At 37.8% G+C, this 25,360-nt stretch overlaps 1 protein-coding gene across 4 annotated transcripts in view; it reads right to left on the minus strand.

Annotated features, from left to right (window-relative positions):
- Positions 1–796: 796 nt before the first annotated feature.
- Positions 797–25,360, minus strand: part of GSTCD (glutathione S-transferase C-terminal domain containing) — a 132,526-nt gene continuing 107,962 nt past the window's right edge. The window contains exons 9-12 of one of the 4 annotated variants that reach the window (XM_030864134.2): positions 11,787–11,920; positions 9,621–9,651; positions 6,741–6,810; positions 797–3,488 (exon numbers count right to left, since the gene is read on the minus strand). In XM_030864134.2, coding sequence (XP_030719994.2) covers positions 3,352–3,488; positions 6,741–6,810; positions 9,621–9,651; positions 11,787–11,920 — 372 coding nt within the window. In that variant the 3' untranslated portion in view covers positions 797–3,351. Of the gene's footprint in view, positions 3,489–6,717; positions 6,831–9,031; positions 9,122–9,620; positions 9,652–11,786; positions 11,921–25,360 lie in introns of those variants that run through there. The other 3 variants (XM_060299117.2, XR_009563955.1, XM_060299119.1) reach the window with 3 other exon arrangements.

Below are 25,360 nucleotides of genomic sequence, written 5' to 3' on the forward strand. Positions count from 1 at the left end.
AGACTCCTCTGGATGGTGCACATTCTATAACAGGTACCTAACTCCAGGGAAGTTAGGAAAGGCGTCCCTCAGGAGGTTGAGTTTAAGAACAGAAGGCTGAATGAGATGATGTTAGTGGGAGGGGTAAAAGAGGCTATTCTGGGTAGTGGGAACAGCATGCAAAAACTCAAGGTAACAGCCTCAGAACTATCAAAGAATAATAAATAAAACATCTACACTGAAAATTATAAAATATTGCTGAGATTAATTAAAGGAGATCTAAATGCATGGAAAGGTACATTATGTTCATGGGTTGTTAGACTCAATATTGTTAATGTGTCCATTTTCCCTAAACTGATCTAAAGATTCCAGGCAATACCGAAAATCTCAGCAGCCTTTTTGTTTTTAAAAGAAACTGACAAGCCAATTAAAAAATTTATGTGGAAAAACAATGGATTTAGAACAGCCAAAATAATCTGCAAAATAAAAAGTGAAATTGGAAGACAAACTACCTAATTTCAAGACTTACTATAAAGCTCCAATAATCAAACAGATGAATGGAACAGACCAGAGAATTCAGAAATAGACTCATACATACACATCTATCGTTTTTCAACTGAGAATTCAGTTGAAAGTCAATTCAATGAGGAAAGTTTTTTAAACAAATGGCACTGAAACAACTGTATATTCCTCAAAACTTACCTCTATGAGTGAATATTGATTTGAGATGAATCATAGACCTAAATGTAAAAAGCTAGAACCATAACGTTTCTATAAGAACATAGGAAGAATTTTTATAATCTTAGGGTAGGTAAAGATTTATTAGAGAGGACACAGAAAATATTAAGCATAAAAGACAAATATAAATTAGGCTTATTAAAAATTGAAACATTCATTATAAAAATGAGTAAGCAAGCCACAGACTGGGAAAAATAGTCTCAATACATTTATATGACAATGGACTCATATCCAGAATATATAATCAACAATAAAAAATACCCCAAATTACCTAATTTTAAAAATGAGCAAAAGACTTTAGTAGACACTTTATAAATGATGCTTAACATACTAGTTATCAGAGAAATGAAAATTAAAACCACAAGGAGATACCATTTCATATCCACCAGAATGGTAAAAATTTAAAAAACTGACAACATCAAATGTTCGTGAGCATGTAGAGAACTAGACCATTTATACATTGCTGGTGGGAATATAAAATGGTACAACAACTTTGGAAAATTGTTTGGCAACTGACATTCATTTCTTCAATGACCCAGCAATTCTACTACTGGGTATTTATCCAAGAGAAATGAAAATATATGTCTACAAAAAGACTTGTACAAGCACATTCATAGACCTTATTCTTAATATCCTCAAAGTGAAAACAATCCAAATAAATACCAGTAGGAGAATGGATAAACACATTTTGATATAATGAAATACTACTTAAGAATAAGAAGAAAGCATTGATACACACAATGAAGTGGATATTTCTCAAAAAATACCATGTTGAGCAAAAGAAGCCCGACACAAAAGACTACATACTAAATGACTTCATTTATGTGAAGGATAAAAATAGGCAAAACAAATGTAGGGTGATAGAAATCAGAGAGTGGTTGCCTTTGGGGTGGGGGAAATTGAACTGAAAGCACATGAGAGAATTTTCTAGACTGACAGAAATATTCTATATCTTATTTCTGGTGGTGCTTGCATGAGTATATATGGTTGTCAAAACTTCTCAAATTGAACACTTAAAATCTGCTATTTTGGGCTTCCCTGGTGGCGCAGTGGTTGAGAGTCCGCCTGCCGATGCAGGGGACATGGATTCGTGCATCGGTCCGGGAAGATCCCACATGCCGCGGAGCGGCTGGGCCCGTGAACCATGGCCGCTGAGCCTGCGCGTCTGGAGCCTGTGCTCCGCAACGGGAGAGGCCACAACAGTGAGAGGCCCACGTACCGCAAAAGAAAAAAAAAAAAAAAATCTGCTATTTTATTGGCTGTAAATTTTTCCTCAATTGAAAAAGCCCTGGATAAAAGAGCATGGTGTGTTTATATGTGCAAATGACTAAGATACTCAGGGCTGATGGTTAATTCTTTTCTTTAATTTTATCCCAGAAAGCAAGAGTTCAAACCCCCATACGCTTTATAAATTATTCCTGTATTTTAATCCACAGTGACGAAAGAGTTATTTATTAAAGCCCTTTCTCCTCATGATATGTGTCATACGGGGGGTTGAAAACATCAAAATCGATGAAATAAATCTCAGCTCAAGTGGAATAACCCAGGACATGTAAAAAATAATTAGCAGCATGTGAGAAAAGACCTGCCATCTGGTTTTAAAAACTTTGGCTGGTGGAATAAGGACAATTTGGGTGGAGAGAACTACTCAAATAAGCTTTCATACTCAACTCCTTCCACCTGCGATTTATACTCAGTACGTTTTACCAAAAAAAAAAAAAAAAAGATTGGTATCTGAAAAACACATCCTGTGACCATACATTATATTATGATGTAAAGAACTTAACTAATTCATGAACCTTTCTCTTGTACATGATTTACTTCTACAGGCAAGGCACTGTGTCTGTTGCAACTCATCTTTGTATCCTTAGACGAATTTAGGTCAGGATCTTGAAAATAATGGATCTGTAACAATTATTTATTGACTTGAATTAATAAATCAATGTATTTACTGATTAGTTAGAATTTAAGTCCAAATTACATGTTCCTGTAATGGGAAATTTACTGAAATTATTTAAAATCTTCATATAAAATGTTTGAACCAGCAATGATCTTATTTGGTAATTTATGAGAAATATGTTTAAAAGGAGTATATGAAATGATATATAAGTCCAACTCACCCCGGCTTAAAAATATAAGCACACTGTAACTATCTGACTAGATTTTTGAAAAAATTATTTAAAAACTACAATTGTTAAAAATATAAAAAACAAACAAACAAACCCCACTGAGTCTAGTTTTGGTCTCCACTTGAATCTCTAAATGGTTTTAAGGCTGCAAGTACATTCTTTTGAACTGAACCCCACACTGGCAAGATCAGAAAAGCTGTGAACTGAGAAAGAAATCGTTATTCCAGTAATGGAAACTCCTCTCATGAGTATCACTCTGCTGGCAGCTGAGACTTCTGGGGATTCTCACTATGAAAACCAGCAGTCCTTTAATCACAATTACAAGAGCATTTGTGATGCTTTGCAGGCAGCCTTCCTCCAAGACTTTCCTGCTGTGTTCTTCCCTGAGCACAATAGGTTCAAGATGGCTAATGCTGTTTCCTAGTTATGCCAAGACCCTCCTGAATGCCACTGGGCTTTCATCACAGAGACGGATGGCAAAACATCAAACGTGGAATATCTCATTCTAAATGGGGACTCCCACAATCATGTTATTTTTGGGAGAGCAGCTCTCTGGCTCCATGGACATCACTTGAATGGAGTAGCCACGTTCTTCTGCAGCTCTTGCTCGATCCAGATCCACCAGGAACATGCACTGTTTTCCTGAAATACAGTAAAATGGTAACATGAGACACCCTTCAGCTAACAGTGCAGCTTCAATTTGTTTAAGGGACTCTACAATGACAAAATCTACGAGTACTATGCAAAATGATGTTTGCCCCCAAGTCCTGTTCCGTCTCTTTCAATTTAATTCTTGATCAGTATGGACAGAAGACAATTACAAATATAGGACATTTCACAGATTTGTTTCTGCTAGTAATTTAAAGAATGTTAACCTTTTAAAATGTATTTATAAATAAATCTCAAATAAAAACTACAGATTCCATTACCCACTTTGGTTAAAAATCCATTTTAACACCTTTCCTCTTCATGCCCTATGAAAATACATTATCTGCAATATTGTAAAAAAAAAAAAAATCTGTCTTTAAGAATGTCTAAAATAACATCCAGACAAAGGGATACCTGAAAGACATATTACATTTTGCACATGGAGTTTTTAGGACAATGAAGAAATAACAGAAAAATATTTGAGAAAATTTTCAACTGTGTGCTGATTATTTCAGGTGGATGTGTAATGTTGAGTGTAATATAATCTTAATTTAATAGAGCTCCTGTACCCTTATGAAATAGCGGTAATTCAATTTTCTTTCTAATCTTGGAAAACAAAAGAGGAAACTTGACTGGCAAGCAAAGCAGTTATTTTGTGTCCTTTGGCAAATGCAAACTTCTAATTCAACGTAGCTAAGGAAAAAAAACTGATTTGGGGTTGAATATATTCAAAGCTAAGGTTTACTTTTACACTTTCAATTTCTTTAAATTCAATATATAAACGTTTTCATCTTCTTGGAAAAAGGTTACTGACTATGCAGAACTTCATTCGTTCCATTTTTTCCTCAATAATTACAATAATTCCTATACATTATTTTAAAATGATTTATTTGAATGACAGCAGAAATCGCTAAGCTAAAACAGCTTTAAAAGTAAAGACGTAACTGAAATAGAAAAGTTCTTCTGTGGAAGACAGATGAATCCTCCCACAAAAACAGTGGAAGGTGAAATCAGGAGGTAAGAAATTGACAACGAAAGATTCAGATTTAAAATATGTTGTATGGGCTTCCCTGGTGGCGCCGTGGTTGAGAGTCCGCCTGCCGATGCAGGGGACGCGGGTTCGTGCCCCGGTCCGGGAAGATCCCACATGCTGCGGAGCGGCTGGGCCCATGAGCCATGGCTGCTGAGCCTGCGCGTCCGAAGCCTGTGCTCCGCAACAGGAGAGGCCACAACTGTGAGAGGCCCGCGTACCGCAAAAAATAAATAAATAAATAAATAAAACATGTTGTACATTTCCCCTAAAAGGCCCCATGCCAAAAAGGATGAACTGCGATAGAAACGATATAAAAAGAGATGTCTAGGATTCTATTTAGGCTAAATGGCCCCCTCTTCATCAACAGCTGCATGGCTGACATTCTTTTTTTCCTTAAAATACTGTTCCTCCTTTAAGACATCTGTAAATGCTCCCCCCTCCACCCCACCTACCTTTCAATTTAAAATGAAACATTCTCTGTCAGAATGGGATGCTCTACATTCCTTCAGTACCCATTCTGGGTTTACACTGCAGCTCATTTACCCTTGGCTTTGACCCCAGTCCAGTTAATTTTTCCTTTTGCATTACATAGAAGAGTCTCATGTTTTTACATATTGAAGAAGTGTCTTCACAACTGAAAGTCAGTTGTTGGTAGTCTACCTTTCAGGGTCTGGGAAGCTTCCTAAAATGTTCACAGAACAAAAGTATGGTTCAAAGAATAGATGTAGACATTTCATGGGGTCTGTGACTTTGAACCTGACTTTCCCTCCCTTCATGCCGGCGATCTTGCCAAATGGTCCTCCTCCTCCACTCTAGCAATTTCCCTCCCAGCCACTCCCTTCTGGTTTGATGCCTAAACATCAACATATACACCCCCATCCATCACACCAATTATGCCTTCATTGACTCTAGTGGAGCTGTAGCAAACGTAACTTGATACACACACACACACACACACACACACGTAAATTATACCTCTCTCTCTATATAGATTCAACTGTGCATTCAACTACTCAAAATGTTGGGAATGGGAAGAAGAGGAGGAAGAGGGAAAGAGAATGAAAGAGGTTGCATGCAGGAAAGAGCAAGCTTCTTCCATATGTTTATGTTCCAGGGTGTAGAAAAAGAAGGAAATCACTTGTTCCTTCAGACTCACGTCTCAAATGCCTCTCCAACTGTGATTATCTTGCTATGCTGACCTTGAGTTTACAGTTTAAAGATAACTACTTCTCATGCAACATGGTCCCTGAATGCAAGCTAATTACTACACCTGGTGCTGAGCCAAAGAAACAGCAATCTGTTTTCTGCTATATCATGATGGTCTCCAATGCGGGGCTTTTCTGAATAATTTTTAAGATTAGTTTTGACTTTATTTAATCATGTTAAGCCCTAATTTTGGAACCTAACCTTCCAGTGATGTGACTATCACTGGGGGTCATTGCAAAAATGGAGCTTTATGTCTGGAATCAAATAATTAGGGTTTACAGTATGGCTTCACCATCCACCAGCTGAAGGATCCTGGACAAGCTCTCCCATCCATAAAATGTAAACAACAGCACATACTCCATAATTATTTTTATAAGAATTTATTGAGATCATGGGTGGAGGACATTTAGCTCAGAGTTTAAACGTGCAATAGCTGTTAGCTGCTATTATCCTTCCAAATGTGATCACTTTTTCTAAAGCAAAGTCTTGGATAAATTCATTACTTAAACTTGAAATGCTATTTTTCTTCCAAGTTAGGTAATGTTTAATAATACAAATGTCAAATAAATTGGTCTATGATTAATAATATACGAGTATACTTTTTTCTGAAAAGAAAACATTATCATCCCTGTTTATATATTTTGTAATATATCAATTTTGGCATGCATAGCTGATTTTTCCATCTTTAATATTTTCTTCTATGGCTTTTGATAGATTCTTCAGTTTGTTTGTAACAATAAGATTTAACATAATAATTCTACTCAATGTACAAACACTGAAAATACATTGGAAAGTATTAATGTTGACAAAAATGGGACAAAATATTGTTATAGTTAGAGCCCTTTTCAAGACAGATTTTTTTTTTTTTCTGGGAAAAACAAACTTTAGTGCCTTGTTGATAAATGGACAAAATAGAGGTTCCCCATTTTCCCGTATAGAGTTGGTCCATTGATTCCTAGGCATCTTGTACGTAATCTACTCAACAGCTGCTCTGTGAAAACACATACCTATGAGCCTTCGTTGGGGTGGAAGCTGGACAGCTGTCTGATCTGCAAATCTGCATAGAATCATGTGTTCCTAAAAGAAAAAGCAATGGACTGTAGCTTTATTTTAATCTGCTTCAAAATTAAAAAACAAAAAACGAACTCCTTTTTCTGGAACTCTACATTGTTTAATTGCATAAAGTGCTGCACAAATAGTATTTTTGAAAGAAGCACATTTTCAGAAAATGGTACTCAATAACTTTTTCTCCCTTCAAGTAGACTGTTCTTCAGATATAGTTCTTAAGAACAGATGCATGGAAGGGCCTCAGGGCTCTTTACCCAGCTGCTTTTAGCCAAAATATGCTTACAATTTTGTGGTTATAATGTGTTAAACTAAAAGACCTAAAAGTCACTTATATTTTCCTTTGAATAAAATTTGAGTCTCAGGAACATGGCTCCAAGAAGACATTCTAAGTGGCTTTGCCTCTACTAGGAGAAGGAAAGGAAGTACTAAAGAAGATCACTACTGTGGCCTCTGCAGTTCTCCCACATCCCCAGCAGGGTGCTGGCTCCTCTTCTGCTTGGTTGGACCCTTCCATTCCCTCCATCCCTTCAAAGGAGAGAAGGCTGGCCCACTCCCTCCTCCCACTCCAGAAGGCTGCAGGAGGTGCATTATTTGTGCTTTAAGACAGACTGTAAAGGGGACTGGAGAGAATGGGAGGGAGATTATTGCTTCTGCTTAACAATTTTAGGAAAGATTAATTTAATGAAAAGAACAAGCCTTTAAAGGGACAGAGAGGTGATGAGTCTGCACTGCACTCTTATATCTATCTGCAAGTAGCCCAAGGTGAGTGATTACTCAGAGTTGAGATGACTGCACTGCTCCCATGACAACTGTTCATTCAAAACAGCTGTAGTTTCCAAGTGTGTAAATGATCTCACCTGTCAGCTTAGCAAACAGTGTTGAACTCAGATCAATCATTTGTCTCCTTGGTCTTTTGTACATTCAATTTGAGGCCTACATCTTTTAAAAAGGTTATCATGATTACCTTATTAAATAAGTGATTTGCAGTGTTGGTTCTTTTTGAAGGGTTATTTTTGTCTCAACTTTTAAATAAGTTTATTCTGATTACCTTATTAAATAAGTGATTGTGTGATGTTGGTCCTTTTAGAAGGGTTACTTTTGTCTCAACTCTAAAAAAAAAAAACTTCTTTAATGGCCACTATAAAATTTAGTGGCAATGGGTAGGATACTAATAAAATGATTCAAATGAATAAGATTTACTAAGCTCCCATGAACTGGCATAAAGAGACTGAAGAATTTAGAATTATATAATTTGAAGAAAAGCATGCTCTTTGTCCTCATGTTTGTAAATTAAGGTTCACTTTAAGTAAAGGTAATGTCAAGGCAATCACAACCTCAGATGAGGTTTGTTTCCCTTGTCCTGATAAGTCTCATCATATTTTATTGGAATTATTTGTGTATGTGTTCTCCCCAGTAGAAGTTAAATTCTGAAAGGGAAAGGCACATAGTAGGTACTCAGTAAAGGCTTGCTGCCTAAATTGAACTATGGAGAAAAATACTTCCAAGGTGACTCTCAAGATATCCGGGCACTAGGTTCATTTAGTTCTGCCTGCCAGTCCACCCACCATGGTTAAGAAATACTGAGATACCATCTTGCAATAGCATCCGAGAGGTTAAGACTTCTCTGTGAGCATTTACACCTAAGACACTCAAAGGGCGGGTAGCCAAGCAGCTCTGGGGGTGTGGGAGAAAGAGGAGATAAAGATGAACTGAGGTACCAGGGAGTTTTATGCTCTCTGAAAGAGCCTGGGTGTCCCATCTCTCCCAACTCTAGAAAGTTTACATTTTTTCCCCAGCCAGTGAGGCTGTGGCAGCCTACCTCCTCACTGCCCTAGGTTTTTCCCATATACCCTCTTAAGAGTTTGCTTTACCTAGCATCACTCAAGTACGGATTAAAAACAAAGGTCTAGTTTTTGGTTTTTGTTTATTTATTTTTTGCTCAGACTGGTGACTCAAAACTATGTAATGTTCTGACTACCGCTGAAAGACAATTCTCTGTGGGTCTCTTGTGTTTCTTCACATCTTATAAGCAGAGGCACTGTCTTTGTTCCAGACCAGGGGCTGGCAACCCAAATCTAGCCTGTGAACTGTTTTTGTATGGCTTGAAAGTTAAGAATGGCTTTTACATTTTTAAAGGGTTGTAAACCAATAAAAACAATGACAAGGACAACGTAGAGTATGTGGGAGATTTGCAAGTGGCTAGCAAAGCCTAAACTATTTACTATCTTACCTTTTACAGAAAAATTCACCTCTGTTCCAGATTATCTTTTCAAAGACATTTGTATAGTGAATGGCCTTGGAAGCTATACAGTGTCTCCCTCTAGAGAAAAGGGGAGACATGCTTACTTAAAGACTACATCGTAAAACATTTGAGTTTCCTAAACTCAGGTTTCCTCCCCTATAATGCAACTCACTGTATATATGTAGGTGTCCGCTAGCCCTGTTTGTGCTGCCCTGTGGGAACTGGGCCTCAGAGAGTCAGCGTAAAAATGATGATAGTCTGGCTACTCCTACTGCTGTGAGCAATTCTATCCTTTGTCTCTGACTCAGGAGTTTCCTATCTTCTACCAGCATCCATGAAACTGTGGCAGGCTAACTTGTTAGCTGGTGAGTCGGGTAAACTCTCGGACCTTTCACAAATCTTGTCAACTACTTGAAGATTAATCTTGATTTGCCAACAAGAAAAAAAATCCGTATTAGATGTTCATGAGCAATTCAAGTATAACTATAGATTATATACTCCATTACAAATTTGAGAGGGAAAATAAAGAAGCAATGAAAAGTATGTGAGGAAAACATCTAGATCTTTTTAAAGTTACCTTGTATGATAAAGTTTTCTTGAATTGTTCACTGAAATAGAAAAGAGAAAAGAATTACTCATTTTAAATACCAAAGATTAAGAGTAGAAATAGTCTTGAAATTAAATTATAAACAAAAATATGTATTTTATCTGAAGAGTATATAATACTGTCCTGAACTAAAAACTATGCCAGTTTGAAATATCTTTATAAAAAGACAAAAGTATACCATCGGTATGTAATGAATTTTAAAGAATGTCTTTCAAAGATTGTTTACACTATTAGAGAAGTATAACTTTTTTCTCCTCCCCACATGGGTGCACACAGATTCAGGCACTTTAAAAATGTAGGTTTTATTGTTATTCAGGTGCGGTGAGGCCAACAAATCAGGAGAGGACTGCCACTGAAAAGAAAGTTTGTTATTCAGAGTTCCCAAGAAGAGGGGGCAAGCCATGTCATACAGGGTCACATGGGGAAGCACCAGGTTGATCAGGAGGCAGAGACAATGGGGTAAAACACGGTCAATAGCCTTTATTACGTATTCCAGGAATGGCAGGGCAGAGTGATCAAGCTTAGGACTGGCCGGTTGGAACAATGTCAGTAGGTTCTGAAGCATAGGGGCTATCCTTAGTTGTCTGGCACCTGGCCCTAGGGTGATGAGGGCAAAGGGCTAGTGACCTGGGAGTTGTCCTCTAATGACAAAGGGGGCAAATATCAGTAAATCTACAGAGATGTGAAAAAGTTGACAGTCCCTAAATTGAGGCTTTACAATCAGTTAAGTGAGATTGCAGGCTGAACAACTCAAATTACCATTCTTAAGAATCTTTATAGTGCTAGACTTACAAATTTCTTGATGGGTTTAAACTACACATTTTATCTGTATAGATTTAGAATAAAATAAAGTTTCAAGTATTGAATAACCCTCAAATTATATTTTATTTTTTGCTTTTCCATAGATCCTTTGTTCTTCTCTCAACAGTTGCAAATTATAGGAAACAACAAAATAATGAAATAAAGAAAAAGAAGGCTATTAGTTTTACTTTAAATTACTTAGAAGCTCTTAAGTACAAATTCAAATGGAAATTTCGAAGGTTTCTAAAAAGCAATGATGAAAATGATCAAGAAGTCTTTTTTGACACATGATAGGATAGACTTTCCAAAACTAGCATATTTAATCTCTCCTATAATTAAAATGATCAGCTGGATTCTCCGTAACTATAAGTCAGAGTGAAATGTCATAAACACCAAGAATGGCCCTCCACTAGGTTTAGTTAAAGTGGTGAGAATTAAAATGTCTCCCTTTTCTATGTGGGATAAGGAGGACTGTAAAAATGGCCATTGAGCTTGCAGGTTAACCACCACCACTCGCGGGCAGAATTTAAAACTACTACTGTTACTACTGTAGTTAGCAACAGCTCACATTTATGGAGTGCTTACTCTGTGCCACTTCTAAGTGATTAACATATATATCATTCAATTCTCATAAAAACCTTGAGGTAGTTACTATTATAATCCCCCTTTTGTAGATGAGAAAATGTAGGCAAAAAGAGTTTGAGTAGATTGCCTGAGGTGAAACAATTTACAAAAGCATGAGCAGTTGGACTTCCCTGGTAGCGCAGTGGTTGAGAGTCTGCCTGCCGATGCAGGGGACACGGGTTCGTGCCCCGGTCCGGGAAGATCCCACATGCCGCGGAGTGGCTGGGCCCGTGAGCCATGGCCGCTGAGCCTGCGCGTCCAGAGCCTGTGCTCCGCAGCGGGAGAGGCCACAACAGTGAGAGGCCCGCGTACCGCAAAAAAAAAAAAAAACCATGAGGAGTCAATACTTGCATCCAGGTGGAATACTTCCAGGTCCTAAGCACTTAACCACTACACTCTACTGCCTCTCACAGTTGATGATTTCCATTTAGAAGTACATAGAGAAGTGCTGAAGCTGGCAGACTTCCAGTCAGCTGACTCCTGGATACACTCGCTTCTAAATTTCAGCAAGAGCTGGATTTAGGAGAAAAAAATCAAGGTCAGACATGGAGGAGATCCTCTCTTCCTTATACAGCTTATAAACAATACTTGCCATTGTGGAAAAAGGAAATGAGCTCAAAACTGAAACCTCCTTGCAACTTTATACCAAATGACTTTTGTGTACCAATTTAATACCCATATTGGTGCCTTTGGCAGAATACAAGATTTCACCTTTTTGGAAAATTAAACTTTGAGGTGTTCTGAATGAAACCATAACAGCAAGGGCACGTGACAAAGGAAGCCCGTGTTTTGATGCACTGCTCAATCACCATGTCTGTTGCCACTCCACAAGCATGCAACGCCACCTGGAAAACAAAACCAGACCTCAGCACTAAGTTCTTTTTTAACTAAGAGTGCTACTTTGTGCCATTTAAAAAAAAAAGCAAAAACCTTTTGTGAGGACTGTTCCTTAAGAGGTTTCAAGTTACCAGAATATTATTTCATAGTAGTTTAAATAGTTCTCATTTGGACATACCAAAGGACTAATTAGCTATTCATATTAATTAAGAAAATTAAGCAAGAGGTTGCAAGATTACAAATGGAACATTTGTAATGAAGCACAGGATTCATTCAATGGAAAATCTGATGTCATGTTAAATATGGAGAATTCAATATGTATGCATGTCTAAACTAATGCTCTTGCTGATTGAAAATTCAGTTCAGCTGTAGCATTGCGGAAACAACTCTACATTGGAATCAGAATTTCTAGTCCAGAACTGCAATTGGCTGTGTGATCCTGGGCTGCTTAAAATTGAACTTCTTTGGGCCTCAGTCTCCTCAACCATAAACTATGGTTAATAATACTGACAATGCTGTTGCAAAGATTTAATAGAAGTGTATGTGAAAACAGTATTTCAAATGCTGTCTGAATAGACTCTAATCAGTGTTGTCTAAAACTGAACAAATCATATTTATGTAGCACCTGTTCATATTCATATAATTACAATTCTTAACACTGAATGATGAACTGTATGAAATATTTTTAATGGGTTTATTTAAAAAGGAAAAACATTACGGATTGAAGTCATGATTAGCACATCAATAATTCATGAAAAGAAAAATAACTTTAAAATGATTTTAAAACATGTTTTTGGAACAAATCCCTTAAATATATCTATACTGTTTTACAATCTAAAGTAGACAGTTGTGAAAATTATTAGGCTAAATAAGGAAAACTAGAACCCTGAAAGAAAATCAGATGTAGGGATCTTGAAAGATGAAGCATTTTGTCAGAAAAATGCTCAGATCTCCATTTCATTCTGAACAGAGGCAAATTGTATTGGATAATAATTGTTCCTTCTAGACACAAATCTCTCAACTTCAGGGTAAGGAGGCACTTTTAGGGTAAAGACAAAGAGATTTTCTGGAAATTTCTGGATGTTAAGTATAAGTCAGATTCCCCTTTTGAACTGGAAAACCAAAAACAAAGTTGTACTGAGAAGAGGAAAGCAAGCTCTCTGCTCGCAACCCTGTTCCTGAATTCTCCCCTCCTACCAGGCGTCCATCACCTCCATAGAAGTCAACAATCCCTATGGTTGCTGTCAACCTCCCTTCCTGCCCCACCGTGAAAAAAGAGCCTAGGCAGGCTGCCGTCCAGCGAAGGCAGCACCAACTACTGGAGAATTAAAGAATCTTGGTTTCTCATCTGCCCCTTTATTTAACCAGTTTTGCAGGGTAAAAATCGGGCTAGTTCTTATTTTCGTGAGTAGCTGGAGAAAACCTCATAGTAAAAATTATAGATGCATTTTTCCCTGGAGGGAGAGAGAAGAGACCCAACACTCACCTAGTGCCCTTTATGTGTTGGCAGCTATGCTGGGTGACGGTGCGCAGATCCTTCTGTGCTCACAACAGCCCTGAAAGATTTTATTATCTCCATCTGAGAAGTGAGGAAACTAAAGCTCGGGGAAATGAAGAATATGCTCACAACATAGCAGCTCCTGAAGGGTGGGATCGTGACCCAGAGCCTGACCTCAAGTGTTAATCACATCAGGCTGCTTCCCCATGAAACTCTCTTAAAGAAAAGTTTCGACAATTTATTTTTATAAATCTCCCTTTACTTAGGTTCACATTCCTTTTGCTACATGCTAAAGAGTGAGTTTATTTCCCTCACTTAAACAAAACAACTAATTCTAAGAACTATTTACATGATGGATTTTATTAGGTCTAAAAGGTTTTATTGCATCACTTGCTCCTAATTTCCATGCCATCAAACGCAGGTCAGAAAAAAACAGGCAAATAGGGCTTCCCTGGTGGCCCAATGGTTGAGAGTCCGCCTGCCGATGCAGGGGACACGGGTTCGTGCCCCGGTCCGGGAAGATCCCACATGCCGCGGAGCGGCTGGGCCCGTGAGCCATGGCCGCTGAGCCTGTGCGTCCGGAGCCTGTGCTCCGCAACGGGAGAGGCCACAACAGTGAGAGGCCCGCGTACCGCAAAACAAACAAAAAACAGGCAAATAATGATATAGATCAATGGAACCATATGAATACAAAAATTTAACATGCAACAAAGGTGGCACTTCAAACCACTGGGGACAAGATGGACTTTTTAATAAGTGACGTTGGGTTAACCTGATAGCTCTATAAAAAATAAAATTAGATCCTTTCCTCTCACCACACATAAATTTCAAATGGGTTAGAGAGTTAACATGCAAAAACAAATTAACAGATAAAAAGACATAAGTAAATTTCTCCATAACCTAGGGGAGTGGGAAATAATTTCCTAACTATGTCTGAAAGTCCACATATAATAAGGGGTAAGGTTAATAAGTACATCAAAGTAAAAATGAAAAAAAAAAAAACCTTTCAAATGACAAAACCCAAAAATTATATGTAAAAAGACAAATGATAAAGAGAGAAAAAGATTTGCAATTTATAGCACAAAAGGTTAATATCCTTAATATATAACAAGCTTTTAAATATAAAGAAAAAGCCTAATAATCTCATAGTAAAATGGGCAAAAGATTTGGACAGTTCATGAACAATAGTATGCAAATAGGCCATAAACCAAAGTTGTTCAATATTGTTCAAAATAAGAGAAATAATTATTGAAATTATACTAAGATAATTATCTAATGATCACCTATTAGTGTGGCAAAAATCCTAAAATTTGATAACAGTCTATCAGCCAGACTGTAAGGAAACAGATACCATCATATATTGCTGGTGGGAATACAAAAATGTCACAACCCTTTGGAGGAAGAACTTAGCAATATTCAGCAAAATTATGTGTAATTCGTGCTTTCACTTGTAATAAAATCTATCCAGTGGACACACTGACAAACATATAAAAAGATTTATTCACTGAAGTAATATTTGAAATAACCACAAAATGGAAACAAGCCAATTTCCCACTGACAGAGCACTGGTAGAATAAATGTAATGGAGTACTCTGCAGCTATAAAAAGGAATGAAGAATATACATGGCTATGGAAGATGCTATTGCATAAAAAATAACGTTTAAAAATTCTCAAAACTATTTTCAGTAATCATTGTTACTGTTTGTTGTTTTAGAACTCTAATGTGCATATTATGGGATAAAACAAGAAACATGCTATGTCATTAGGAAACAGAATTTTTTTTAGCATAGAAGAAAATATAAGAGATAGACAAGTGAGGTTAGGTTAAAATCCCACAGTGCTGAATTTAAGTTGGAAGTATCAGTACGAACCCATGAAGATTTTGTTTAATAAATAAATAAATAAATAAATAAATAAATAAATAAAAGGTATTGCCTAGTTCAGATGACTGAAAAGCCTAGAAACAAAGACCAAACCAGTAGCAATGACCATCCCGAGTACCTACACTGTGGTAAATAATAGCATCTGCTCTTAAAAGAATTTTGAGCTCCATGGAGACATAGCTGATGTCAGACATGAGGCAGGAAATATACAAGATGAGCTGGAACGTCTTGTTATACTGAAAGCATGGATGCTATCAGATACCATTGAAGCCTTGTCAAAAACACTCAGGAGCCAATGGGAATATCTAAGCATCAATGAGAACTGTAACATCAATGGACTGAAGTATTTCAAATATTAAATTGGCGAGTCAATGATAATTATACCAAAAAAAAAAAGCCTAACTGGTCACATCTGGCATATAACCAATTCACTTTGAAAACTGGAAAATACAGAAAAATAATAAAGTTTTCTCTGGCCTTTCCTATGTGAACTGTACCTCAGTGTAACCAAATAGTTGATCAAGGAAAGTAAATGAGGCAGAATATTAAAATAGAAGACTGTCAGCAATTTGCAATCCTTATTGAAATAATGCTGGGGCAATGACCATGAATGCTGCTCACATTATACAAGAGACAACCAGACATGGGCCTACTGATAGAGCACACCACCACCTGTGATGTAGTCTTATCCCAAAAGTGAACCTGGATCTGATTATGTCTCTACAATCTAGACCTAAGTAGCAATCTCTAGGCAATACAGGGAACAGGGTAGTACGTGAAACAAAACCAGGGGGATGAAATCAGCAAAATCCACACTGCGGGAAACTCTAAAGGACAAATGACATGGTTATGTAAACAAATAAATTGCAAAAAAAAGAGACAGGGATGGTATGGTAGGCAGAATGATCTCCTAAAGATGTTCACATCCTAATACCTGGAATCCGTCAACATGGCAAGAAATTTTTGCAGATGTAATTAAGATTAAAGACCTTAAAATAACAAGATTATTTTGGATTACATGGGTGGGCTCAATCTAATTATGTGAGGCCTTAAAAGTAAAGAACTTTTGGGCTTCCCTGGTGGCCCAGTGGTTGAGAATCTGCCTGCTAATGCAGGGGACACGGGTTCAAGCCCTGGTCTGGGAGGATCTCACATGCCGTGGAGCAACTAGGCCCGTGAGCCACAACTACTGAACCTGCGCGTCTGGAGCCTGTGCTCCGCAACAAGAGAGGCGATAGTGAGAGGCCCGTGCACCGCCATGAAGAGTGGCCCCCACTTGCCACAACTAGAGAAAGCCCTCGCACAGAAACGAAGACCCAACACAGCAAAAATAAATAAATTAATTAATAAACTCCTACCCCCAACATCTTCTTAAAAAAAAAAAAACTTTCTCAGGCAGGAAACAAGAGACGAAATAGAAAGAAAAGTCAGAGAGAAGGACTTGACCCACCATTGCTGGCTTTCATGGTGAAGGAGGCCATGAGACAGGGAGTGTGGGTAGATGTAGAACCTGAGAACGACTCCCGTCTGACTCAGCAAGGGAACAGGAACCTTAGTCTTATAACTGTGTGGAGCTGAATTCTACCAACAACTTGAACAGTCCTGGGACCACTCCCTCAGAGACTTCAGATAAGAGCCGAACCAAGTCAACAGCTGATTTTGACCTAATGACACCTGGTGCAGACAAACTAGTTGAGTCCACCTGGATTTCTGACCTACAGAAATAATATACGTTATTTTAAGATAACATTTGTTATATGTTGAGATAATATATGTTATTTTTAAGCTGCCAAATTTGTGGTAATTTGCTACAGCAGAAATAGAAAATGAATGTAGATGAAAACCTATAGATATTAAGCCTTAAGATTCACATCAACCATTTCCATCTTTGTATCTTATTTCAATCCTTAGTAAAATAAATACATGAAAAAAAAAATCATGAGACAAGTGGCGTGGAGAGCTTCTGCAGCAACATGAAGTTGAGTGATTTTGTTGAGGAATTTGTTATTCTTTCTTATTGATCATTAAAGGTCTATAATTATTAATAGTTCTAGAAACTGCATAATTCATTGATTCATTAATCGGTTCATTCATTAATTCACTCAGCAATCACTGGGCATTTCCTATATATCAGTATTATGGTAGTGGCTTGGAATACAAAGGTCAAAACTATGATCCCTTTCTGATGCTCTGTCAACAGTGACAACTTAATCCAAATCACGTAATACATTAATTAACTCAAGTGCAAATTGCATAGGTTTAGGCAACTCACAAAGTTCTGGTTATTTCATGTGCTAACATGTGTGACTCACAGGGGATACAAAGAATAAAACACTACACATCAATAGCATTCAAGTAGTACCCAAACCTGTATTATACAAGACAGAATGCATTAAGTGCCATTAAAAAAGTACAAATAGAAACATCAAAGGAGGGAGTGGGATATTCAGATGGGGAAAAATCAGGGATGGTGAACTGGAGGAAGTGGTGTTTGACGAGGGCCTTGTAGAATACAAAGGAATTCCAAAAGCAAAGGAGCAAGAAGCACAGCAGCAAACAGCAGAAAGCACGTTCCTGAAGCATGGAGTGACACTGATAATAATGCTAATAATAATAATATAGATTTAACATTCCTGAGTAATGCTAAGTGCTTATTCTAACTGCTTTACATGGATTTACTTGTTTAATGCACAACCCTATGAAGTAGGTACTATATATATTTATTTATTTTTTCTACCTATTTTATTGTGGTAGAAAAACAGAGAACATAAAATTTACCATCTTAACCATTGTAAGTGTACAGCCCAATAGTGTTAAGTATATTCACATCATTGTGAAACAGACCTTCAGAATGTTTTCATCTTGCAAAACTGAAACTCTATACCCGTTGAACAACAACTTCCCTTTTCTCCCTCCCTCCCTCCAGCCACTGGTAACCACTATTCTACTTTCTGTTTCTATGCATGTGACCACCTTAGATACTTCATATAATGGAATCATACAGTATTTGGCTTTTTGTGACTGGCTTATTTCATTTGGTATAATGTCCTTAAGTCTCATCCATGTTGTAGCATTTGATAGGACTTCTTAATAATATTCCATTGTGTACACTCATCCCTTCATATCTGCAGGTCTCACATCTGCAGATCAGTCAACCTCGAACTGAAGATATTAAAAAAAAATTCCGGAAAGTTCCCCAAATGCAAAACTTCAATTTGCCATGCACCAGCCACTATTTACATAGCATTTACATTGTACCTACAACTATTTACATAACATTTACATTCTATTAGGTATTATAAGTAATCTAGAGACTATTTAAGGTATCAATATATGAAAGAATGTGTGTAGGTTATATGCAGATGCTATGCCATTTTTTATAAGGGACTTGAGCATCCTCGGACTTTGGTATATGAGGGGGTCCTGAAACCAATCCCCCATGGATACCAAGGGACACCTGTATATATATGTACCACATTTTGTTTACCTATTCATCCATCCATGGACATTTGGGTTGCTTCCACCTCAGCTATTGCGAACACTGCTGCTATGAACATGGATGTACAAATATCTTAAAGTAGGTACTGTTTTAAGATGAGGAAATTGAAGCCCAGAGAGGTCAAGTAACTTGTTCCAGGTGACACAACAAATTAAGGACCCCAACTCAGACAGTTTGGAGTCTTCCAGCCTAGCTAACTACTCTATGCAAATACAGTAGTCCCCCCTTAGCCACAGGGGATATGTTCTAAGACCCCCAGTGGATGCCTGAAACCAGGGATAGTACCGAACTCTATAAATACTGTTGACCCTTAACCAATGCGGAGTTTAGGGGCTTTGACCTCTCCCCCAAATCCCCCACCGCACGCAGCCAAAAATCTGAGTAAAAGTTTAGAGTTGGCCCTCCTTATCCATGGTTCTGCACCTGTGGATTCAACCAACCACAGCTCATGTAGTACTGTAGTATATATTTACTGAAAAAAACAAGTGGACCCGTGCAGTTCAAACCCATGTAGTTCAAGGGTCAATCAACTATACTATGCTTGTTCCTATGCTGGGGGTGTGGGTGGTGGCTGGCAGGGGGAGAGGGTATACAGCATGGAAACCCTGGACAAAGGGATGATTCACGTCCTGGGCTGGTTGGAGGAGAGTGTACAATTTCAAACTTATGAATTGTTTCTTTTTGGAATTTTCCATTTAATATTTTCGGACCATGACAGACCAAAGGTAACTGAAACAGAGGAAAGCAAAAGCATAGATATGGGCGGACTATTGTATACTTCCTCTCATTTTATTCATCTCATTGGTCCTACTATCTTCTGGAATTACAACACCACAGGGGACTAGCATGTATGCAGTGTCTGCTAGATGTCAAAATCTTTACATAGATTTTTTCTTGATTTAATCATTTAATTCTTTAAATTTTTTTTTAATACTTTAAATAGCTCTTATTATCTCTTGTAATAACATGACAAGATCACCTAGCCAGCAAACATTCCAGATGAACTCTGAATCCAGGTCTGACTCCAAAGCTCACAGGTTTTCCATTACATCATGCTATGCCTTCTCTGACCAACATACTTAGAGCTGGAAGGAACCTTAGAGACCATCTTTTTCAATGAAGAATTTCTGGGTATCACTCTTAGCTTCACCACTGATTTAAGAGAAGAAGGAATGGGATATGTGTTGGTTACACATAAAGGAAGTGACAAAGAAAGGAAAGAACGAAGAGAAATACATCTAAATTTTTTTCTTAAACCATTCCTATCTACAGAAACTGGTATGAAATCGAATTTCTAATTACATTTAAAGCATCTGACCCAGAGAGTTTGTAATATAATATACAATGGAGAGATAGATCTATTAATATACACACCGATAGATCTGACAACTGTAGAAAGAGTATCAAAACATAAACTATGAGTATCTAATAAAGGTTAACATGCTGGGGGAAAAACACCCATATTTAATCAATGGTTCGCTGACAACATAGCAAACAAGTGTTTCACTGACTGACCCCCAAAATTCGGTATTGTGGTTCTCTGTACATACACTGAATTCTAATAAAGGATAAAAATTGAATTGTAAACTTATCTATTGGCCAAGGTAATGCATATTCCAAAGTAAATGTAAATATTTTTGATCCAAATAAATGCTGCAGAACTCATGGACTATAAATTAAGGACCTTTCCTTCACATTTGTACTTCAATTAATCTATATGTCATAAAAGTTTTAACTATAACACATCCTATGATGTAAGCCAATGAAACATAACCAAACAGCCAGGAAACCTCAATCCACGTATCTTTGCTATATGTGGTGGTAAATAAACAAAATTAATCATCACTCACTCTCAGAATGTCTTTCAACTGGCAGCTTCTAAAAAACAAGGCAAGATTCTAGAAAAACTGATTGATTCTTCTCAATATATGTTGAGAAAGATACCCATATAGTCTAAGAACATATATGTTGGTAAAGATACACAGATAGTCTAAGAACATATATGTTGGTAAAGAGTATGTATTGATTTTTAATGTAAGACATATTTTGAAAGATAGTAAGACTATGCCTTATTCATACTCCCAAAACTAAGCTTGTGCTAGATGTATTTATGACTGTACTAGGCACCCTGTCCTTGGGGGGTTTTTGTTTGTTTACTTTTTAAAGATTCATTTAACATTTATTAGCCTTTTCCTAGTCCAAACGATGCATATAGGTGTTGTTATTTCCCATTTTACAAAAAGGCCAAGTGGCTGGTCCAAGGTCACAAATGATGAAGACAAGATTTAAATTCAATCCCTCTGACACCAAAAGTTATTCTAATTCTCTATGTTCCCATTTACTCCTTCCTTTAGATGTGGGGAGTGAACAGGAAGTCAATGACTGGATTCTAGTCCCAGCTCTCACATTAACTTGCTATGTTCCTGTTCCCCAGGTGGAGCTTCAACTTTTATATTTATGAAATGAGAAGGTTGAACTGAATGACCTCTAAATTTGCCCCAACCCAATCATGCTCTGAGCCTTTGCTTCTCAAAGAAGGATTCTTAACCAGATATCTTAGAAGAAAGCTTGGTCCCAGTTGTGCGCTTCTGTTGCTCCTCTTTAAAAACTTTCACGCAATTATGTTATAGGTAATTGGCTTTAAAATTCAAATAATGCCAAAAGGCATGTAATGACTCAAATAATGCTAAAAGGCATGTAATGACAAAAAAAGTTCCTTGTTCCGTACACACTTCTCTACCCCGAAAGAAAATCTGGTGACCAAAGCTAATGCTTTTCAACTCATTGGTTTTCTTTCCTGAAATCCATCTCTGTTTTTCTATATAATCAATGTATATTGCTCTTTCAAATCAAAACTAACTGTGCCATATGATTTTTTTTTTTTTTAACATCCAAGACTTTTCCTGCACAGAAGTTCTGTAAGATGCTCTATGGTAAAATTTTTCACTGTGTGAAAACTGTCAAATAATTGGCCAGCTCCGTTTTTTTTTTTTTCCTGAAGACATCTTTCCTGGGCCTCCTGACCTTTTATTAAAACATGGACTCACTGCTTTCTTTGCCTGCTACCTAGCTCTGTCTGGTCCTGTGACTTCCCTTTGCCATCATACCAAGAACTCTCTTCACCCACTCCTGATTAGATACCACTTATTTCTTTTTATTACCTACTCTCTTATTTTATTTTTATTTTAAATTTATTTATTTAGTTAGTTATTTTTGGCTGCGTTGGGTCTTTGTTGCTGCACGCGGGCTTTCTCTAGTTGCGGCGAGTGGGGGCTACTCTTCCTTGCAGTGAGCAGGCCTTTCATTGCGGTGGCTTCTCTTGTTGCGGAGCACTGGCTCTAGGCACGTGGGCTTCAGTAGTTGTGGCGTGTGGGCTCAGTAGTTGTGGCGTGTGGGCTCAGTAGTTGTGGCTCACGGACTCTAGAGCACAGGCTCAGTATTTGTGGCGCATGGGCTTAGTTGCTCCACAGCATGTGGGATCTTCCTGGACCAGGGCTCGAACCCGTGTCCCCTGCATTGGCAGGCGGATTCTTAACCACTGTGCCACCAGGGAAGCCCTACTCTCTTATTTTAGTGAAGCACATCTTTTTTTTTTTTTTTTTTTTTGTGGCACACGGGCCTCTCACTGTTGTGGCCTCTCCCGCTGCGGAGCACAGGCTCCGGACGCGCAGGCTCAGCGGCCATGGCTCACGGGCCTAGCCGCTCTGCGGCATGTGGGATCTTCCCGGACCGGGGCACGAACCCGCGTCCCCTGCATTGGCAGGCGGACTCTCAACCACTGCGCCACCAGGGAAGCCCTGAAGCACTCTTTTACATAGTTTCCTGATGCACATTTTCTTGAGACCTTGACATTTTCTTTATTACTTTCATACAAGATTGATTGATTGGTCAGGCATAAAATTTTAGGTTGGAAACTTTCCTTTAGAATTTTGAAGGCATTGCTTCACTGTCTTCTAGCTTTCCATGTTGCTATTGAGAAGTGTGACGGCATTTTGATTCCAGAATTTCTCTATGAGACCTCTTTTCTTTTTTCTCTTTGGAAGCTGTTAGGAACTTCTTTTTATCACAACACTTATCCATTTAAAAATTTTTTTTAATGCTTTTCTCCTATAACAATGTGCATTGCTTTATGTCTTTTTTTTTTTTTTTTTGCGGAACGCGGGCCTCTCACTGTTGTGCCCTCTCCCGCTGGGGAGCACAGGCTCCAGACGCGCAGGCTCAGCGGCCATGGCTCACGGGCCCAGCTGCTCCGCGGCATGTGGGACCTTCCCACACCGGGGCACGAACCCGCATCCGTCAAGAGAAACACATCCTGACACATTTTCTTATATTAGTTATTTGATATTTTCCTCCCCACCGTTTTATCTTTCTGGTTCTCCTATTATTGAGAATATTGAGGTATTGGATTCATGGACTAAATCTCTATTTGAAAAAAAAATGCTTCTTTCAGCTCCTATCTCTCTCTCTTTTTTTTTTGTCCTGTTTTTTTCAGATGATGTCCTACACTTCACCTTTTAGATTTTCTACTTGCTTTTTATTTTGGCTAACATGTGTTTAGAAGTTCTTTCTTGTTCTCTGATGCCTTTTCTTTTTCATTCTATCCCTGTTTCATTATGCAACATCTTTTCTGATCTCTCCTTTCATTGTGTTTGTTGCTTTGGTCTCTTCTATTTTGGAAGTTTTCCACATTTTGTTATTCCTTGGCTGTCAGTTCATATAAGAGTGAATCATTAAAAAGTTGATCAGAAGTCTGAATGAAAGGCTTGAAGGTGGGCTTCCTTAGTGATTGGGTGACCAGGTGGCCAGTTGGCTTTTTTTTTTTTTTAATTACACCTATAGTATTTTCTCTGGGGATAGGTCTGATTCTGTAAAGGAGGCTCTTTTAATCTCTGATTGAGGAGATGATTCTAGATTCTGAAGGAATTCTGGAATTAAGGGCACTTAGTTCTTATTTTTGGTGTCACATCATTCTCACCCTTCTCTCCCTATACTTGGAGTCTCTATTACACTTTTCTCATAGAATAAACTTCCGGTCTCTTGCAGGAGTTGGGGGAAATAGTTACTTGCCTACACAAGGTGGTGGTGGGAATCTGAGTCTCTAAATAAAATTTTTAATTAAACATGATTCCAGCCCCTTCTTATACCCTTCCTCTGTGGTTTCTGGTATCCTGAATTCCTGAAATTTTTCTGGGATTCTGTGAGAGCAAAGTGACTTGCTTCCTGATAGCCCTCTTGACCCTCCCTCTCCCCATGCGTTTAAGTTTGATTTTCCTCTTCTCTACTCACTAATTTTTTCTTCAGTCTGCTTTCTATCTTCAAATATTGTAGTTCAAGTTATAGAATCTTGAACACTGTTTCATTAAGGATGGAGTATGATTTTTCTGGTTCTTGTTCTCTTTGTTATTTGGGGGTCTGATCTCTCTTGGGGAGAAGGGGGGTGCAATACCTCTATCTGCCACCTTCACCTGGAAAGTCCTTCATTGCCTTAATGATTTTTTAAAAATTGTGTTTGCAGAATATATAATTTCTCAAGTTCCTTTCCCTTTAAAACAAGGATTACATAAATCATTCATCAAAAGTGTTACTGAATTACATTCTATAATTGTATATGCTTCTTCTAATTGTATACTAACATACATAACTAGAAATGAGCTTGTAATTAAGCACTCAGCACTGATGAATCATAAACAATCATATTAAAAATTGTTATGGGTGAAATAGAAAAAAGTAAATACAGATAACTCAAAAATAAACTGTTTAGAGATTTTGATATATATTGATAAATAGAAAATATTCACCAATACTGTTAGAAATCAATGCCTTATCACCTGTTTGAGATGACTCTATGTTACTATTGAAATTACCCAACTAAAACATTTCGGTGGGCAAGCTGTTCAGCACTGACACAGTTTTTGTTTCTCAATGCAAAGTGTGTTCTTCCATAGTCGTGGCCCTTTCAGTAACACTGTTTGACAGCAAGGTTTTTGTTATACTGTTTGAGAGCATAGGTATTACTACACATAATAAATTAGGTCTTAAAAAGTAAAATCTTATAAAGTAAGATTATTTATATTGCACTAGACAAGAAGGTGATAATAGACTTCTTAAAAAAATAGCCTTAAAAAGTCCACTTTTAAAGCAATCTTTTCTGAGTTGCCCTTTAAGAGTATGATAATTGATATATACTGTTTTAGTTTGGGCTGCTCTTAAAAAACTATCATAAACTTGGTGGTTTAAACAGCAAACATTTTTCTTAGTTCTGGAGGCTGGGAAGTCCAAGATCAGGGTGCTGGCAGATCTGATGTCTAGTGAGGACCCCTTCCTGGTTTGCAGATGGCTGTCTTCTCACTGTATCATCACATGGTGGAGAGCTAAGAGGGGGCACAAGCTCTTTTCTTACAAGGGCACTAATTCCACTCAGAGAGTACCACCCTCATGACCCAATTACCTCCTAAAGGTCCCACCTTCTAATACCATCACATGAGGGGTTAAGGAATTCAACACATGAATTTTTTGGTGGTGGAGGTGGGGCACAAACTTTCAGTCCATAACACATACTCAATTCAGG

The sequence above is a fragment of the Globicephala melas genome, chromosome 5, assembly GCF_963455315.2.
Source record: "Globicephala melas chromosome 5, mGloMel1.2, whole genome shotgun sequence".
In the NCBI taxonomy this organism is placed as follows: domain Eukaryota; kingdom Metazoa; phylum Chordata; class Mammalia; order Artiodactyla; family Delphinidae; genus Globicephala; species Globicephala melas.